General features: G+C 36.8%; 1 protein-coding gene across 3 annotated transcripts in view; it reads left to right on the forward strand.

Annotated features, from left to right (window-relative positions):
• NFIB (nuclear factor I B) overlaps positions 1–18,046 on the forward strand; it is a 271,990-nt gene that overhangs the window by 247,973 nt on the left and 5,971 nt on the right. For all 3 annotated transcript variants that reach the window (XM_035895570.1, XM_009640034.2, XM_035895571.1), the window contains exon 9: positions 13,047–13,135. In XM_035895570.1, coding sequence (XP_035751463.1) covers positions 13,047–13,135 — 89 coding nt within the window. The remainder of the gene's footprint in view (positions 1–13,046; positions 13,136–18,046) is intronic.

An 18,046-nucleotide genomic window follows, 5' to 3' on the forward strand; every position in this document is an offset into this window, starting at 1 on the left:
ATGTTATGACGTATGCATTATAGTGCATCATATTCTAACCCTCTAACCCTACTCCCAAACATGTGAATTATTAGTTAGCCTTCCAGTATGTGTAATCTCTGTGGACAGTTGTGGTCAAGTCTTGGTTATGCTCCAAGCCAAAGTGGTATGGCATGTGAAAACAGAGGTTTTGCATCATTCATTTGCTCTTAATACTTTGTACATTAGGGCCTATTCCTGGTCAGTTTAATCCTGCTATCAAGGGATTTGCTGTGGTTCACAGCCACTGCATGAACAGCAAACATATTTTAAAAAAATCTGATGCATGCTGCATCCAGAAAAAGAGAAAGCTTACCAGAAAGTACTGCAACTTAAGCATGTACTACCTGTCTGAGGAGGGATCTGCCTGCTGAAAATATCACATAGAAATTCATAGCTTTGTTAGAATGGTGCATTCCAGAACACAAGTACTACTGTGATAGGCATTCTGGAAAACCCGAAGATAGGTGGGTAGGTTCATTAAACGCAATGTGTATGTTTCACAAGGCATTCTTTTGGTTTTGTTTTGTAGCCTAACAGAAACAGTGCGGTGCGACCTGTGACCCTGACCATGACAGATACTAAACCCATCACTACATCCACTGAAGGTGAGGCATCTTCACCTACAGCAACCAGTAAGTATTTCTTTAGGAAACAAAAAATGTCCATCAAAGATTCGATATGATTTCAAATTGAGGCCAGAAAAAGGCGCCTTTTCCTACTATTTGACCAAGTGAATGCTCATCATTTTACATGGAGAGCAAATGTGATCTGACTGTGAAGCTTTTCCTCCCCAAATTTCAACCAATGCATCATGTTACACGAACTAAGGTTTGTGACATGAGAACCAAAATGAAAGGGAAAGGCCTACATATTTGACCACTATTCAAGAGAAAGAAAACATGATTGTTCATCTAAGGTGGACATTGTTAAGACATTGAGAAGCACACCCACACAGCAAGGTTTTACAATGACCCACAGACAGAATTCCAAACAGAGATTGGATAATCTGCTCCTCAATGAGCTTTCCTACAGAAATCAAGCCTTGTCACAATGCATACTGGTCTGAGCTATGACAATTGCATGTTGATATAGGTTGTGTCATTTTTAGCAAAAACAACTGATGTGGGGAAAGAAAATTTTAATTCCTTGTCATTGCTGCAAAGGATGGTAGATCCATGGTTCTTTTTTTACCAAAACCCACAAGCACTAACTTTAACATTTTAAATTCTTTATTACTATGTAGGACCATATTATTTATCCTATTATCTTCAATGGAATTGCAGTTTTGGAAGTAGGAGCAAAGATGTTAGTATGTAATTTCTTCTCTTCCAAATACTCATCTTATGCTCAGTGATGCAGAAAGTTGCTTTCTAACTTCTTTGTGCATTTCTGTTGTCTTTGAACTTTTATTTGGACTTGAAATGGCCAGTGTTACCAGTATTTATAAGAGTGGTGAAGATTTTTAGGAGACACTTCCAAACACACACTTTGGAAAACTTACCAGTCTTTACAAATATTAATCTCTTTAGGGTCCATTACATTAAAATGACTTGCTTTAGACCTGTTTAGTATTTGAGCTGTGAATCCAGTCCCTAACTTTTGGTCTGTCATTAACAGAGACCATAATCTATATGTTTCTTAGGTGCTGCACTACTTTAAATCTTTTCATTAGAATATGAATCAGAGATGAGACTCAAATGCATAGGAGTGGCCTAGATGTAAAGGAGGAAAACAGATTATGCCTTTATTATAAAAGGATAGTAGTACCTTTTGGACAAACTACTGTTTAAGTAGAATCAAATAATTATATGGATAGATTTATGTTAGTATTTTAGTTGTTCTTTTAGTATATCAGAATTTTTGTCAAAGGGTGGTAAAATATATCTGTAGCCTCTCTGGTTGTTTGTGATACCATTCTTGCACCTTTTAAGACGAGTTAATTTTAGCAGCAAACAAGAAGCTAAAGACTCTAAACTTTTGGTCCAGAATAGAAAACTGAGAAAACTGAGTTCATGTATAGTTTGAAGTCCTCATGGTTTCATTCTGCTTCCTGTTTGATAAGATCATGCCTGGCTTAAATAGCTGTCTCAGATGAGGTCAGGGTTTCTAATACAGAAAAAGCAAATACAATGTCAGAACTTTGTTGGGGTGTTTTCTGGTAATCAGACCATATTAGTCATCATTACAAGAAAGCAAACTTAATCTGTTCATTGTCCCACTGCTAAGGGAAGAATTAAGAATATATTTTCAGATGAAGTCTGGCACCCAGTTTCTTGTGCAATTCATTGGAACTTGGGTACCTGATTCCCCATGAACCTTAGAACATCTCAGCTTAGATATTTGACATAAGGCCTCCTCTTGCTCCCACACCAGCATGCAAGTAACCGCTTGCCTAAAGAACCAATGTCTGTCACAAATAATAAAAAACATCCCCTATGTACCAATTTGATTTGAATGTGCCAGTTCTGCATATGAGATAATGTATAAATGCTACATGGTCAGAGTGTTACAGTTTTCAGAGCAGTGCACTGGCTATCTCCTTAGTAAAGCCTTTTGAAACTGGATTTGTAACTTTAAGAGGAAAAAAGTGAAGGCATACAGCTTGTTGATGAAGAAAATAGCAAAAAATGAGGGCTCATATCTTGCTGATATATAAATTATATATGAATACATGTAAACTGTATTAGCAGTCATAATAGACCTGCCACACAGAGTGCTAATGTTAACTTAATGGGAAAATCAAGACTAAATGTATTTTAAGGCATAGTTTTACTTTTATTTGCAATATATGCTTGGCCAACAAATTATCATTATTATTCAGTCTGACGAGAATAAAACAGCAAATGATTAGCACTGACTTTCATTCTGAAGTGCAATAGCAGAATTGTTTTGAATGAGAAAGAACAGCAGGCTTTGATAATATTTGGGGAACCCTGTGGCCTCCACCATAATTTCCTTCTAATAGCTGATTAATTTTATGACAGTTTTTCAGTAAAGTCTGTGTACTGTATAAAGCCTTTTTGTTTTTTTTTTAATTTAATCGATTTCATTTGCTCGTATTTGCTGCGTGACTTTAATACTAATAGGCCAGTTCAGTAAGTACTCCCATCTAGCTCCTCGCTGGTATCCTTGTGTATGACTCTTGAATTTTAGTAATTTTGCTTTGACTGACAGTGAGTTTCCAGGTTGTGATGCTGCAAGTTGCAGTGCACACACCTCCATGCTGGGAAGTAGAGTAAGACCACCTACCTCATTTCATAAGTGCTACCAAAAGACATGAGAGGGTAATGGCTTTTAGGGATTACTGACAGAGACTAAACAGGAATGTGACCTACAGGTGAAGGATCCACATCCTGTAACTAATCCCAGCATCACCTACCATTCCAATTCTCCTCAAATATGGATTTATTTAATCTATTGCAGCAGACAGATGGAGACTTCCTTAGATTTTAACCCTGCGAAAGTGTTGTTTCCTAATATCTAGGGGAGCTGAATATTTAATATTATATCGCACAGTAAGAATTGGCTCCCTTCTCATGAAAATGTTAATCAGATTACATCCGGTTTCCAAAGACCTGTAAAGATTCATTTCATCACACTTAAATAAAATGAACTTTTGATTCCAATTTTTGTTGTTCTTTTAAAGTTTTGTGATGGGCCTTTACAGCACTAAGAACAATAATATAACCAATATTTTCTCTCAATATTGTAATCTCAGTTATTTCACTGGTGCCTTAGATTGGTGTAATGAAAATGAGGATCAGGCTTGTGACTCTTTCAAATACATACCTTATTTCATCACTTAAAAAAATTATATATATATTAATCCGAGGAACTTCTATGTAACAAGAGACGTAATTACGATTTACGCATGCAGCTTCCATTGAAGTTTATAGGAATTTACACATGTTTTCTTTCCAGATTTGGTCCAATTTTACTTTTGCATTCTATTAAAGTTTAAATAAAGGAAAAACACCGACACATCCTATATATTGCAAAATCATAACTCTGGATCTCTCATATTTATACTGTACCTGCACAGGGTAATAGTTATGATAGGTTGGTATTTTTATCAATCTGTTTTGTTCTTCCTTAATCAGCCTACACAGCCTCAGGCACATCCCAAGCCAATCGATATGTGGGACTAAGCCCAAGAGACCCATCCTTCCTACACCAGCAACAGGTGGGCAAGTTTCACATAGGTGTAATTATATAGAGAAGCTTTTGCGATATTACCTTCCTACATGATGCCAGTGTTGTCTTGGATTAGATTGGGATCCTAAGGGTTTCAGTATTTGTCATCTGATGATGAAGTTTATTCAAAACAAAACCGATACCTCTAAGAAACATCAATTTAGCATATGCTTTATTTTTTAGATTTGTGCCATCTTAAGGAACTTCTAATCATATTTCTTTCAATTATTTTATTTTTCAAGAGCTCATACATGTAATCTTTAATAGGATTTTAGGAAAGAGATGGAGGTGTATAAGGAACAAATACTCATTTCAAAATCAGTTTAAAAAAAACAAGCAAAATTTCCCAAGGAAAACGTCCAATTTACTATTTTCAAGCTTCCCCCCCCACCCCTCCTTGCTGTTTAAGCCTACATTTCTTCATTTTAGTTCTAGAAGATGAGTTATAAAACCAAATTCTCAATGCAACACATCATCATTTCTAGTTTAGTAGGTTTAAATTGGTCTGCTGATTTCAAAAGTGATAAAATCACATTTTTGTTCTAGTTTCTTACATCATTTATGTTTCAAGTAGGATTTTAAATTTCACATCTCATTAATGCTGTAAATTTAATGCAGATGAAGTGTTTACCCAAACTGTGAAAATATACAGCCGAGATTAATGATGGCTTACAAACAAATTAGCTGCAGTCAGTAGCAAGGCCATGAATATACAGAAATGCTACATTGCTAGTAACAGGAATAAATTCAGTCCCTTTAGAACTTTAACGTATTTTGTGATGTGTGTTTGTGCTGCTCCTAGATGTTAACAGTAGAGGACACTGAAATTAACAGCATGTAAAATGTTATAAGGAAAAAAGCTGAATGTGGCAATAAGAAAAGGGCTGTTAAATAGTCCTTGGCATTTACTGTACTGTATTCTTTTCTGAGGCTTGGGTTCCTGTCAACAGTTGGTGCATACGCCTGTTTCATTTTTCAGTCAAACCTACCTGTTCTGTGTTTGCAGAGATATAGCTGAAGTGTGCTTCATCTGGAACTCCCTCTCCCTACCCACTCCCAGGGCAAGGTGGCAGTATGTCTGTTTTAAAGGTCACCACATGCAGAGTTCAGAGAAAATCATAAAGATGATCATTTATTCAAGATAGTTGATGCTTTGCCAACTTTTTTTTTCACCAGTGAGACCTAACTGGAAACATCTGTACACTTTTATGAAAACAGCAAATGACAGTTAGTGGTTTTGCCAACCATTCATTTTTCAGTAAATTTTCTGGTGTATTGTTTTTTTTTTACCCTCTCAAAGATTGCTGTATTATGAAATGTGTTATAATTACTATAACATGGTTCTTTTAAAAAGATATACAGTAAAAGTTTATTGTATTCTAAAACACACACGTCGTCTCTCCTTTTAAAAACAGTGCGTGTAATTTCTGAGTTTCTTTTCATGTGAAGTTTTGCATAGTATCCTTTGAAAAGTCTCTGACATCCAGTTAATTTGGGGATGTGCAATAATTTTTTTTTTCACTTCATGTTTTTAGACACAATTTTTTCTGCAAATTTGCTACTGCTTAAGCACACTCCAGCTTCTTCCAAGTTCACTGAAAGAGTTACAAACTTTTTGTCACATGCCAGAAGGTAGTGGCAACTCACTTACTTAATTTTCTCTTGGCTAAGTTTATGACATGTAAATCATATATTGCTTATTTCATGCATCTTCTATGTATTTTTGGCTTTGTGTGGGTGGAAATAAATGTGGAGATTTAGCAGTGTTGTAGGAACATAAAAGTGAGAGGGATCTTGAGGGTCATCACAGTCTTTGGTGTTTACATGCACTGTGTCTTATACTCCCTTTCATGGTAAAACATGTGGTCAGATGGCTTAGGGGGAAGGGGAAAATAAATTAGGTCTCACATACACTTCATAAAGAGAAAAATTCTTCAGTGCCACTGTGTGAAACCAATGTTCTCCCTTCTGAAATATATTGCTTTGTAGTCTCATTATATTAATTCAAAAGCATCAGTTGGTGACCAGTGAGCCATATAGTAAATTTAAAAATTGTGTCATGGTTTCATTTTTGCTGTGAATTCTGTTCTTTTCTAACTTATGCAATGGATATATGTGTATGCTTGTCTGAGTGTGTTTGGGAAGGCTGCATGTGTGGATGCTTATATGTACAAACATGTACAAAATTAAGACAATAGTGTGTACTGTTGAAACCATTTGAAAGAACAGAATACTTTAACAACGAAGCTTTTTCAGATGGATAAATATAAATACATAAGTGTGTATATATAAGTTTCTAATGAATTAGTTGCCTTCACTCACTTAAATCCTAAAGGCATCTCTGACATGACAACGCCATATATGTTTATTTAGCCAGAAAGTGAGGTAGAGCGCTGAGATTGTCTAAATAACTTTAATAGAGCAAAGGTTATCCCTTGGTAAGGCAGAAATGAGATTGATTTACTATGTCCTTTCATTGCTTTACAACAATTTAAAAGAGACCACTCTTCTTGTGGCAGATTTTAAATGCATTTTGTTTAAAGCAGCCCATGATAAATGAAAAGAAAAATCAAGGGGTACATGAAATAAAGGCAATCAATCATTTTGTATTAGTGGAGATAAATTCTAAATTAGAAAGCCAATGGTTTTAGTTCCAGAGAGGTCTTTTAAACATTCACCATACCCTGTAATACACACTGACCCCTCAAGAATAAATATTGTCACTGATACATTTTTTACTTCATTGGAGGAGTCTTTATGAAGATTTATTCTCTCTGCTTATGAGAAATATTGGCAAGTACCTTTGAGTACTTTTGTTGTTGTTAAAAAGCACTATTATGTAGCCTATTTAAATTACAGTAACAATAAATTTAGAAGTTACACATGTATTTTGCAACACACACTTACATGGAGTCTTGGGAAAGTGATAGTTTGCTAGAACTTCCAGTAAACAATTTATAGCACAGCCTACCTGGAATACTCACATTTAGATGGGAAGCACTGGATACGACTTTGAAAGACAGTGCATAATAGCACCAATGGGAGCAGTTTATTTGCTTTTACTGGTCTGGATACTGTGAAAAATATGCCCTTACATGCATTACTTAGCATGCTGTGTTGATAGGAAGACAAGGTTTTCATGAGGAATTAAAACTGTGCAGTCCACTTTCTGCTGTAATTGCTGGTGGGTCTTCCTGTTACTTGCCTTGAAATGCCAGGTGTTTCTATACTGTGACATGAATAGTTACAAAACATATCTCTTGCTTCAGTGTCATCTAGAATCTCACATTTTCTTGTTAAAAAGTCATGTCAGTCCCCCCTGTCTACTATGAATTCCTAATGACCACTTGGTTTGCTTTTCTTGATTCAGCATCAGCTTCTAAGAGTTGTTAGGTATTGATACGGTAATTGCAGGGAGGGCACCACAGCAAGGGGCAAGGGAAGCGACAAGAGATAGTACCAGAGTGACAGAGTTTTTCTTAATTTTACTGTTAGTGCTTGGTGGATTATTTTATAGAGTCAAATCTAGTACTCGGTATTCATCATCTGTGCTGAGAAACTTCATAAATGAATTGCACATGAAAGAAAGGTTGCATAATCTTCACATTTATACGGGAGCACCTTTTTCCTCCCTTCTTTCTCTCATTTGCATCTACTGAAGTTTTGTGGTTTCTAAGCCTAGACTAGAGGAAAAAGCAACAAAGTGAGGAAACTCAGTCAAACTCAGTCTTCTACAGGTGGACACATTCCCTTGCCAGATTCTAGCTGTGTCTCCATTCTTTTGGATAAATGATTTTAACGGAGAGATCATTAGTTCAGTAACAAAGTCTTAATGATCAGAATTCTCATGGTTACTTGATGGCATTTCTGTAGCCTCTTTGTGTTACTGTTCTCAGCGTCATGAATTTATTATGTTCTTGAAACGATAGACACGTAGAGACATGTTGATGTTGTTTCTGGCTATAAAGCTAGAATGTTGCCACAAATACTAGTCATGCACTTTGCCTGTGTAAACAATATAAAAAGATAGATGGATGGATGGATTGATAGACATTTGTATTTATTGCAAAGACAGGTTAATGGTTTCACAGGTAATACAATTTTGGTTGGAATGAATGAAATAATAACTGACAGGTTTTCTTTCTTGGCCATTTATTTAATTTTGATGCACCTTGGAGCCTTGTATGGGTGATTCTATTTTTAATTAGTGAATATAAATAAATGGGGTAGCTATTGAGGTCTGTGATGACAATGACCCCTAAAACATTCCTGTATGTTACAGTAAACTGTGCTAATGCTGGCCCAGTTACTGGGGAGCCAGTGAACTCTTCCAGTCTTTGCAGTGATTAATACAATGGCACGGTTTTCACTAGAGCTTGGACTTTCCAGGTGTGGTGCATGGTAGGCATGATTTTCACACAGCTTTGACATTTATGAGTGAGACTTTTGCCATGTACCTAATGGGGTTACCCGCATGTAACTTCAGGTATCTAAAATGCAAAATCAGAAAATTGTAGATAGCTTTTTATTTCCTACACACCAGACTGGCCTGCCTCTTCAGTAGGAAGTTGTTCTTACCAGATGCATCCTTTAGTTACTGAATCACATAGTTCAAAATGGAGTTGTCTTCATACTATTCATCATGGAAATTGTAAACTTAAATGTCCACTGAGCAGAGTGTCTGTGCAAAATGTTTTGGGTGGATGTTGCTTTTGCTTTCAGCAGAAGGCTGAAAGAAGAACACAAGTGGACTGTTAAACAGAACGTCTCACTAAAGCCAGGAAACAGGTTATCAACACTTAGGCTGTTCTTATTGTGTCCCTTATCATAATTGACAGTTTGACGTAAAACTGTGTCACATGACCACCAGGGAGGTATGTAAATGGATAAGAGGTCACCTTTCACATATGCTTGCTGGAAAGGAAACACATTTAAAGGAAGTTTCGGTCAGAACAATGACAATATGCAAATGTTAAATTTTATGGGCTTTTCTCAACTAACAGAAGCTATGGCACAGTCTTCTATTACACTTTCCAAAATATGTGTCTACTTTCACTAGCAATCACAGGAGCTTGAATTAGACTTAGACAGCCACTCTTAAAATAGGAGAATACAAAACCTGCTTAAATATTAACCTGTAAAGAATATTCAGACTATGGTTGAAGATTGAGCTGTTGACCACAGGTTTTTAACAGATTTGCATACTTAAAACTCTGAGGGATGGTTGCCCTTGGAAAGTGCCCACTTTAAACTGAAAAGGCAGCTATGGTGAAATCTAGCTCTTGGGTAGAACTTTGCACCACTATATCTCACCGCACTGGAAAGTGCAAACCAAAGCCACTTTCCTGGCATTTTAGGGAGGGCAGAGCAAGAGCAGGGAGGTGGATGAGTTAGGATAAGCACTTGGGTCTACTCCTCTCCTTCCACCTGGGCCTGTGGCCCCTTCCCATGATGCAGCTGAGGTGGGTGACGGAGTTGCCCTGACCCCCTGGAGAAACACTTGCAGTGGGCTTTGTGGTCTCTACTCCTTCATGAGTGTAGCAGCGAGGATGTATCACTGGCATGAGAGACCCCTGCGGCTCCACATGTCAGGAAATGGCTGGGCTGCCTGTGAGGTTTCCCCATCTGCTGCGAGGCTGGGCATGATTTTGCACCTCAGAATATGTACCCATGTTCTTCTTCTGTGTGGTTAAGTGAGAGATAAATAAAAAAATCATTGGTAATGTTTCATGGATGGAAGATGTTATTGAAGTGGGGTTCCTGTGGCTTACCTTGCTGAAAACAACAAAGCCATGGGACTGAAGAGCAGGCCTGTCCAACAGGCTTTTAGGAAAGACTTCACCATGTCACATGACAAATCAGGTTTTCTATTTTGCATTCATAGCATATTTCTGAGAAAGTTAGTAATGTTTTTCAGCATTTCTTAAATGTCTCATGAGGACTATTTCTTAAGTCCCTTTACTGAGGAATTTAAGTTTCTCAAGTAGCCTTCGAGTAGTTTCCTGCCTCTCCCTTTCACATATCCTGCAGAGAAACTCTTTGGGTGGCTTACTGTGGGTGAGAGTGAATGTGCCTTCTCGTATCCAGCTAACACTGTGGCATGATTCTAGAGGTCACTTAAGTTTCTCTGAGGGCTGTAACTAGCCAGAAAGCTTTCAGCATGACTCCAGACTGCATATAGCACTCAAAATGTGGTACTAAAGTGCCCTACATACTTTCAAAGCTTGGTACTTATGTCAGGTCTGTGCCACCAGGCTTCCTCAACTGGGCTGTCTGGACATCCTGCAAGGGCAGCGTTCCTGCTGTTGCTGTGAACAAATGTCTTCTTCCATGAAGTGGAGCCAGGGCTCATAGAGCTCTTTCAAGCTTCTCCAGCCTTCTTACCCAGAAAGCACTCAACACACGAGAGGGGTGCAGATGCAGACTTTGAAAGTGGTATTTCTACATACTTTCAAAAGTATATTTGTAAATTTTAGACATCCTGATCTCTAAGCAGGAATGATTTGGGAGAGGAAATTTTATGTGAGGGAGGGAAAAAAAAAATTTGTGGAAGAGTTAGTTTTTAAAGACAACATGGCAGCTATGTAAGCGGGCTGAGGAGAGTGGAGCAATAGTTTTTAACATTGGGAAGGTGGTTTTCAGCACCGCTGATGTAGTCCTGGGTGTACCACAGCACCCATTGTCATACAGACATGCTGTTCTTCAAGGTGTTGTCAGTACTGCAGGTATGGCACAGTTGATGCAGTGAATAGCACTGCAGTTTACAATAACTTTAAGTTTGGTGTAGCATGAGTCTTAGTATATGTGTGTGTGTATGTGTCTGCAGCATATATATAAAATGCACATGTTCTATTGTTACCATTACAGTATTTAGTTCTATATGTATCGAGGTATGTATAACTGTATATAATATGAAATATATCATTACTAACATTTATGAAACAGGTTTGAAAAGCTCTTTTTGGAGCTTTCTTAATGATAACTGTACCACATTAACTGTACATGTCAAAGTTTTCATACAGACTGTGGGAAGAATATAAGGAAGAACATATCAATCCCTTACTGTTTTCCTCAAATGGCAAATGCAATCAGGTTCTATAGCAAGCTAAGTGCTTGCCAGATTTTTGAGCCAGACCTGAGTGCATAAAATCGTTTGGTAACACTAAGTTTGTTATTTTAGTATTTTTTTTATGTTTCTAATCAGACAAAGGGCTTTTATTCATAGATTTTATATTTTGTGAAAGCCGAAAAGAGGAGAGGTTTAACCTTTCAGTCTTGTGTTTCAGCTGGAAGTGAGTTTTTATAGCTAAGTTATAAAGCTTTAAAATACGCATCTGTAATGAAGATGATGGCATTCTTAAGGAATACAGCAGAAATACATCTACTGTACATTGAGTAACTGAACTGACATATTTTACTATCTTCAATATTAAAATCAAGTTTACAATACTGTTTTGTATAGTGATGAAACCAAATATTTACTTACCCTTTTCTTTAAACATATTTAATGTATTATTCACAGTTACCTCTAGCAAACTTTTTGACTGCATGTTTCCTTTTCTGGTTAATTTCATGTGGTTTAATCATGCTTTTAATGGCCTTTAGTAGGTCCCTTGGAGTTCTTTAGATAACAAACAAGAAACAATCCTTATGAAAACATCAGAGACTAACATTTCCATTTCTCAGACCTTAACAGCAGGAAGCTTATGAGTCTAACAGCCAGACAGGGTCAGGTTTGCAATATTCTCTTGTCCTCGGCATTTGTATTTTTCAGAAAAAGACTGCAATTATTTGTGCTCCTGTGAAAATAGTTGATTGTAGTTTGTTTGCAGTAGCCTGTGCTATCTAAAGACCGTGAATACAGTTAGAGAAAACTAAAATGCATCAAATGCAATTAAACTCTGCACCAACATTATCTTCAATATAGAACGCTGTATCATATATAATGGTAAACCATTTCATATACAGCATAACTATACAGGGGTTAAAATGTATGTTTTCTTCACAAGCCAGATAGGTTCACTTTCTTAAACTTAAAAATAAGCAGTATATCTTTTCAATAAATCTGCTAACACTACAGGGCAGCTGTTAAATAAACAGAGCTATAGAGGGTTGCTTGAACAATCTGTGAAGGCAGAACTGATGATTTGAGGATCTGGGAAGAATTTGTTTCAGCTAAAATTCAGTACATTCCTCATTATTAAAATGCAATAATGTATTTTAAATGCTATTATTCTGAGTCTAAAGCAAGATTAGGTTATTTTATCACCTCTTGCTAAGTAATACCACTTTCAGTAACACTAGATTAATAAACTTCAATTACAAAATACCTTCACCCTTCTTAAATAGCAAGATAAGGACATACAGTTTGTTTAATTTGGGCAAATTTTCTATAAATTGCATGTCTTCTATTTTTCATGAAATGCATGCTACAAGATATTGATTATATTTGACCTTTACTTAATACACATTATATAGAGCATTGCTTAGAGAAAACAGTATCGCGCTATTGAATATTAACATTTCCTTTTATTCCAGCTCAGTTTGTAATCTAATAATGGCTGATTGTTATGTGCTAAACACTAGTTGCTCTTTTATGCTTTATTAATAGAGTAGTGTATTAAAGTAGCATTATCTTAAGCAAATCTATAGGCATTTATTTCTCAGAATAAGTTTTTTTTTCTTTTGTTTGTTTGTTTTATTTTTTAAAGTTACTTCTTGGGAAAGTAAGGCTTTTGCCATGTACAGTACTAGTTTGCATGTATTAATTTAAATACTAAAAACTGTAGTACTGCTCGATCCATATCTGACTGCTAGGTTTCAATTGACAGCTGAGAATTTGTGACTGGACCATGAATCAAAACGGCAGGCATTTATACCCCAGTGCCAGTGAGGATACATTGGGAATTACTTGGCAAAGGTAACATTTTAATTATTTCCACCCCTACACCACCTCTAAAAAAGTTGCATTGAGCTATAGTGTCTGTTTTAGTGGGCCTCCAGAGGAATATGTGACAGCATTTGATCAAAACACGTGTGTTAACATTTCTCCTGTACACATTCAGGTTATCTTTAGTGTAAGCTGAATTTAGAAACAACCTTAAGCACCTGGAATGACAATGCTGTGCTGTCAAATGCAAAGGGTTTGTAAATTTAAAGGAATACCTATTGTAGGCTTTAAAAATGAGAATGTCGTTTGCAGACGTAAAGATCGTATTTTGGGGGGTTTAGTGGTTAACACAAAGAAAATGGTGCTGTTAGAAGTATAGATGAGTACAATAATAAATGTTTGAGGTGGTGGTGGTTTTGGACAATGAATAACCATACTATTCATAGAGACTTTTTTGACTAATCAGCTGGTGTAGATTTAGGTCACTAACATGTCCATGAAGGTAAGATATAAACCATTTTATTGCTCAGCTAAGTAACAGAATAATCAGGAATGATTTACACAAAAGAGTTTCTTTTTGCATGAAAAAAAGACAAAGGCAATAAACCCCTTTAAGCTGTGGTACATTAATAAATTACTCTAGGATCTTTTACATCTCTTGGTATATAATGAATTATGGTAACAGTAGAGGTGTGTGTCTCTAAATAGGTGTGTAAGCAAATCAGCATAATTGTAATACATCAGGGTTTCCCCTCTTTCATGTGCAGGATTATCCGCAACACTCAACACTTAATAGGGGTTGTACATGTAGAGCCTGTGGGTTGGGAGCCTATCAGATGAACTATTAACTACTTATTCTCAAAATAATATTAAATACTTATTGGATATTTGTGTGCACATAAAAGTGTATGTACTTCCAAATAGATTGCGTAAGTATGTGAGTGAGTATGAGTGTGTATACGTATTATGTACAAAATACCTTTTGATGCACTGTATCGTACTAAGGATTGATAGAAGATTTGGGGTTTTTGAGTATCAACTTGGAAGGGTAATTATGGAATTTGAAAATTGGTGCTGTTTACAAATCTGAAGTTTAAATGCCTTGAATATTTTTGCTTTACATTTCCTTTTTTTTTTTTTTCAATTTTTCTGAAATAATATTTAAAATCTGGAAGAATTTGTGGTGGAGAAGCAAGGTATTGTCATTCCTTCCCTTATAGATTAAATGGCACAATGGAAAATTAGCTAATGGATTCACCTCATCTCTTTAAGGGCTGTGATTCACATTATAAATCACCATCACACAGTAATTGCCACAGTTTTCAGCGTATTGCCAAGAGTGAATCCAAACTGAGCTGGTATAGCACAGAGGGGGTGATTTATTCTCCCATTGAAAAGGGTGTTGCTGTTTCAGGGCATTGACAGGCGTTAGGAAATTGTATCACAACTGTCTATCTAGTAATATCCTTGAAATGTTTTAACCGGTCATCACGAGCCCCCTTTAAAGCAATGCCAGTTTATAGCGGCTGAAGCACTGTCCCAGTGTCTGCTGAATTCTGTTTTTCAGTACCCATCACACAGGACCCTTGGGCATGAATTCTGGAAAGATAGGAAAGGGGGGAAAAAGACTTCTAGGTGATGACCAAGGAAACTTTGGTAATGAATACAAGCATGCTCCATAATCCACTTGCCTTTATAGCCAAAACTCCTTTGCAGGCTGCTCCCAGAGTGCTGCCTGCCACTTTCACCCTACCAACATATAAAAGTGCTGCCAGATGAGCTTGGCACAAATTCTGCCATGGGCATCTCTTTATCTTGGCCTTGAATTAAGCACAACCTTGGAGGACAAAGAAACAAACCGTTAGTTCTCCCTAGGTAGATGGCTTTTAGGATTTGGGCTTTGGAATACAAATCCCATGTAGGTGAGGATCTAAGAAGAGAAATGATACCTGCGCAGGCTAAGGAGCAGTGAGTCCTTCTAACACTAAAACTAACACTAAAAAAAAGAATATGTTGCAAAAGGAATTGTTGCTTGTTGGTGAAGAAATATATTCTAGTCCAGACAGTTGAATTTTATCCCACCAAATGGTTTGATGAATGCTTGATTGTGTGATTGCCTCGAATCTGCAGAGCTCATCTTGGTGGTGTTCAAGCTGACCTTTTACAGCAGGCTTTTGTGGTTATTTTTAGTATTCTGATGTTTCAGAAATATCATTGACCTCAAGAAGGTAAAAAAGTTGGCAGTGCCTCAATGTTAGCTGACCTGTCTCTACAGAAATCAGGTAGCAGAGGTGGTGACACTGAAAGCTTTGTCATGGAGCATTGTTGGTGAACCACACCTTGGAAACTTGGGGAGAGCAAATGATGATAAAACCTCTGTTATTTCTGTGTTCTTTGTCTTATTAGTAGCTGCCTGTCATATCTGATAGTAGATATGATGCATAGATTTCAAAATATGATACATAGATTTCAACACATATTTCCTGGGGTTTTTTTCCTCATAAAATTATGTATCTGCTGGCATTTAAAGTCCCAGATATAAGATAGCAGTGGTCCAAAACTTTGCAAAAAAGAGAGAATATGAATAATATAAGACAAAAAAACCTCCAGAACTACAAAACTTTAAGTCACTGATGCACCATTTCTTCAAAACCAGAAGACTTGCAACAAATAGTTACAAATAGAATAATACTTTTTTTATCTGAATGAATGAAACATTCTGGTATGTTTAAAGGAAATTCTTACATAAAACAACCTGTGAGCATCCTAAAAAAAAAAAGGGAAATAACCCAAATTATTTGGTAAGGCATTTGGAAGTAGTAATTTTTATTTTGCTCCTGGTACACTAACCATCTATAGTTTCTTATTGTTACTGTTGCTTACTTACAGGATTTATGGTATATATTTTATGGTGTCTGCTGAACTTTGGACACCGTTTAAGCACATCAACAGAATTAAGTTCTCAAGTTTTAAGACAAATTTAGGTCATTTTTTTTTGCTCCTGATGTGAAGAAGTCACTCAGACTTCATTAAGAAAAAACTTCTTTTTTCATAACCACAGTTCTGTGATAATAACTGTTTTCTTAGAAGGTGAGGGGAAGCTATGAAAACCTGTAAGGCTCAATTAGGAAAATACAGCTGCAGTTGCTATGTGAGAGCAAGAGCATACACACCAAGTAAATGTAAGACATGAGTGAGAGTGAGAAAAAGCACGTGTGTGTGGTAAGTCTGATAACATGAGCTTGAGCCTGAATCCCAGACACTCTTTACACCATTGATATTGATTCCAGTGGGGCCACTCATAAAAGCTGGCTCTTATAGAGCAGGTTGAGTATCTGCAAGTCTTTCACAGGCTGTAAGCAAATTTTCATTGCCAAAGTGTACATTTTAACTCATCTATTGCCGAATATATTTTTATTCCCAACTATTGTTATGTATATTCTTTTTTTTAAAATTTATTTTTAACAATCTTTCGGTGTTAGTTTTAGAGGTTAACTGTTACTTTAACATTGCATTTACACTACCCAGGCAAATGCAGTAGGTTAGCATTTCCTGCTTTTGCTCTGTTATCCTGACGCATAAGCATAGTACAACAGCTGGTTTGTTCCTGGAGATGCTGAGGGGAGCTCTGTTCTCAAGAGTGCCAAATTTCCTTCTCAGCTCTAGCTGTAGGGGTGTTCAGCTTTCCAAGCATCATTTTTCCCCCAGCACCACTCTGGGTTTATGATAATAATACTGGTAAGGCCATCAAATCAATAATCTCTGATTTGTGAAAGAAATAGGAGGGGGACTGAGAATGGATGCAGATTGCTTTTGTAGCACAGTACCTTGTGTGTGTTTGGTACAGAGCAAATGCATAGCTGAAGTAACACAGCAGCATTGCTGTGGCAAGCACATTTTGGCAAACACAGACACCTGTTAGAGCAATGGTTCAGAAGTATCAGTTCATCATAATTTAAGAACAAAACCACTGAAGTATCCTGATTGTAGAAGTATTCATAGAAAGAAAACCTAATGATTTCTGGTCTTTATCAATTTAAATTGCTAACTGTAATAGTTTTGCCCAACTCTGTAATGCAGAAAGATGTGCAGAACATTATGTTTCCTCTCCATCTAAGCAAACATCTTCAGAACACTTCCTAAGAAATTAATTGTATTCAAGCCAGACTTGCATGCTGCCATCCCACAGGAAATGGGTCAGCAATCCATTAAGATGCCATTAGATAATCTAATTTGGAACTTAATCTCTAAATTAACCATGCTCCATACTTGAAGCATACTTGAGAGAAAGAAAAAAAGTTTATGTTTGAATCGATAGGGGAGCTGAAGCGTGAAGAAGGCTGTTTGTTTTTTCTGTAGCTGTGGTCACGTCTCAAGCCGTCTGGTAACCAGGAGAAACCAGACATGATGTAATTCCAGATTGAACTTGAACTTCAGGGACTTAGAATGGGGGAACAATGGACCATAGGAATCAATAATGTCCATTTTCCACATGATTATGTTTGGAGCTTTAAGTTAACCTTTATGGGAGAAGCAGCAAGAACTGCAGTGTGACCAAAGTGAGTGAGATGATCCAGAAGCAAGATGTTAAAGTAATGAAAACAACTTCAGTAATATTTTCTGAGCAGCACTGCAGATTCCAGCAGGATTAGAAAAGTTCCCGCTCTGCAGTGAACTGGTTGCCTGTTCTGAGCACTCTTTGTTCGCTTAGGTAGGACAAACTTAATCTTATGTTTCCTGTCAGATGATTTTTGGCAGCACAGCTAGGGGAGGAGGGGCATATTACAGAGAATTCCCAAGCGTAAACTCTATTTTTAACCCCTTAGTTACTCCAGTTTTCTACTTCTTGATCATCTTGCCTCCAATTGTTTCTTTTGAAGCAGTAAAACTACATTGTTGGCTTTTTTTTGTGTGTGTGTGTAGTTAGGATTATTTGCATTA

The sequence above is a fragment of the Egretta garzetta genome, unplaced genomic scaffold, assembly GCF_000687185.1.
Source record: "Egretta garzetta isolate BGI_Z169 unplaced genomic scaffold, ASM68718v1 scaffold175, whole genome shotgun sequence".
In the NCBI taxonomy this organism is placed as follows: domain Eukaryota; kingdom Metazoa; phylum Chordata; class Aves; order Pelecaniformes; family Ardeidae; genus Egretta; species Egretta garzetta.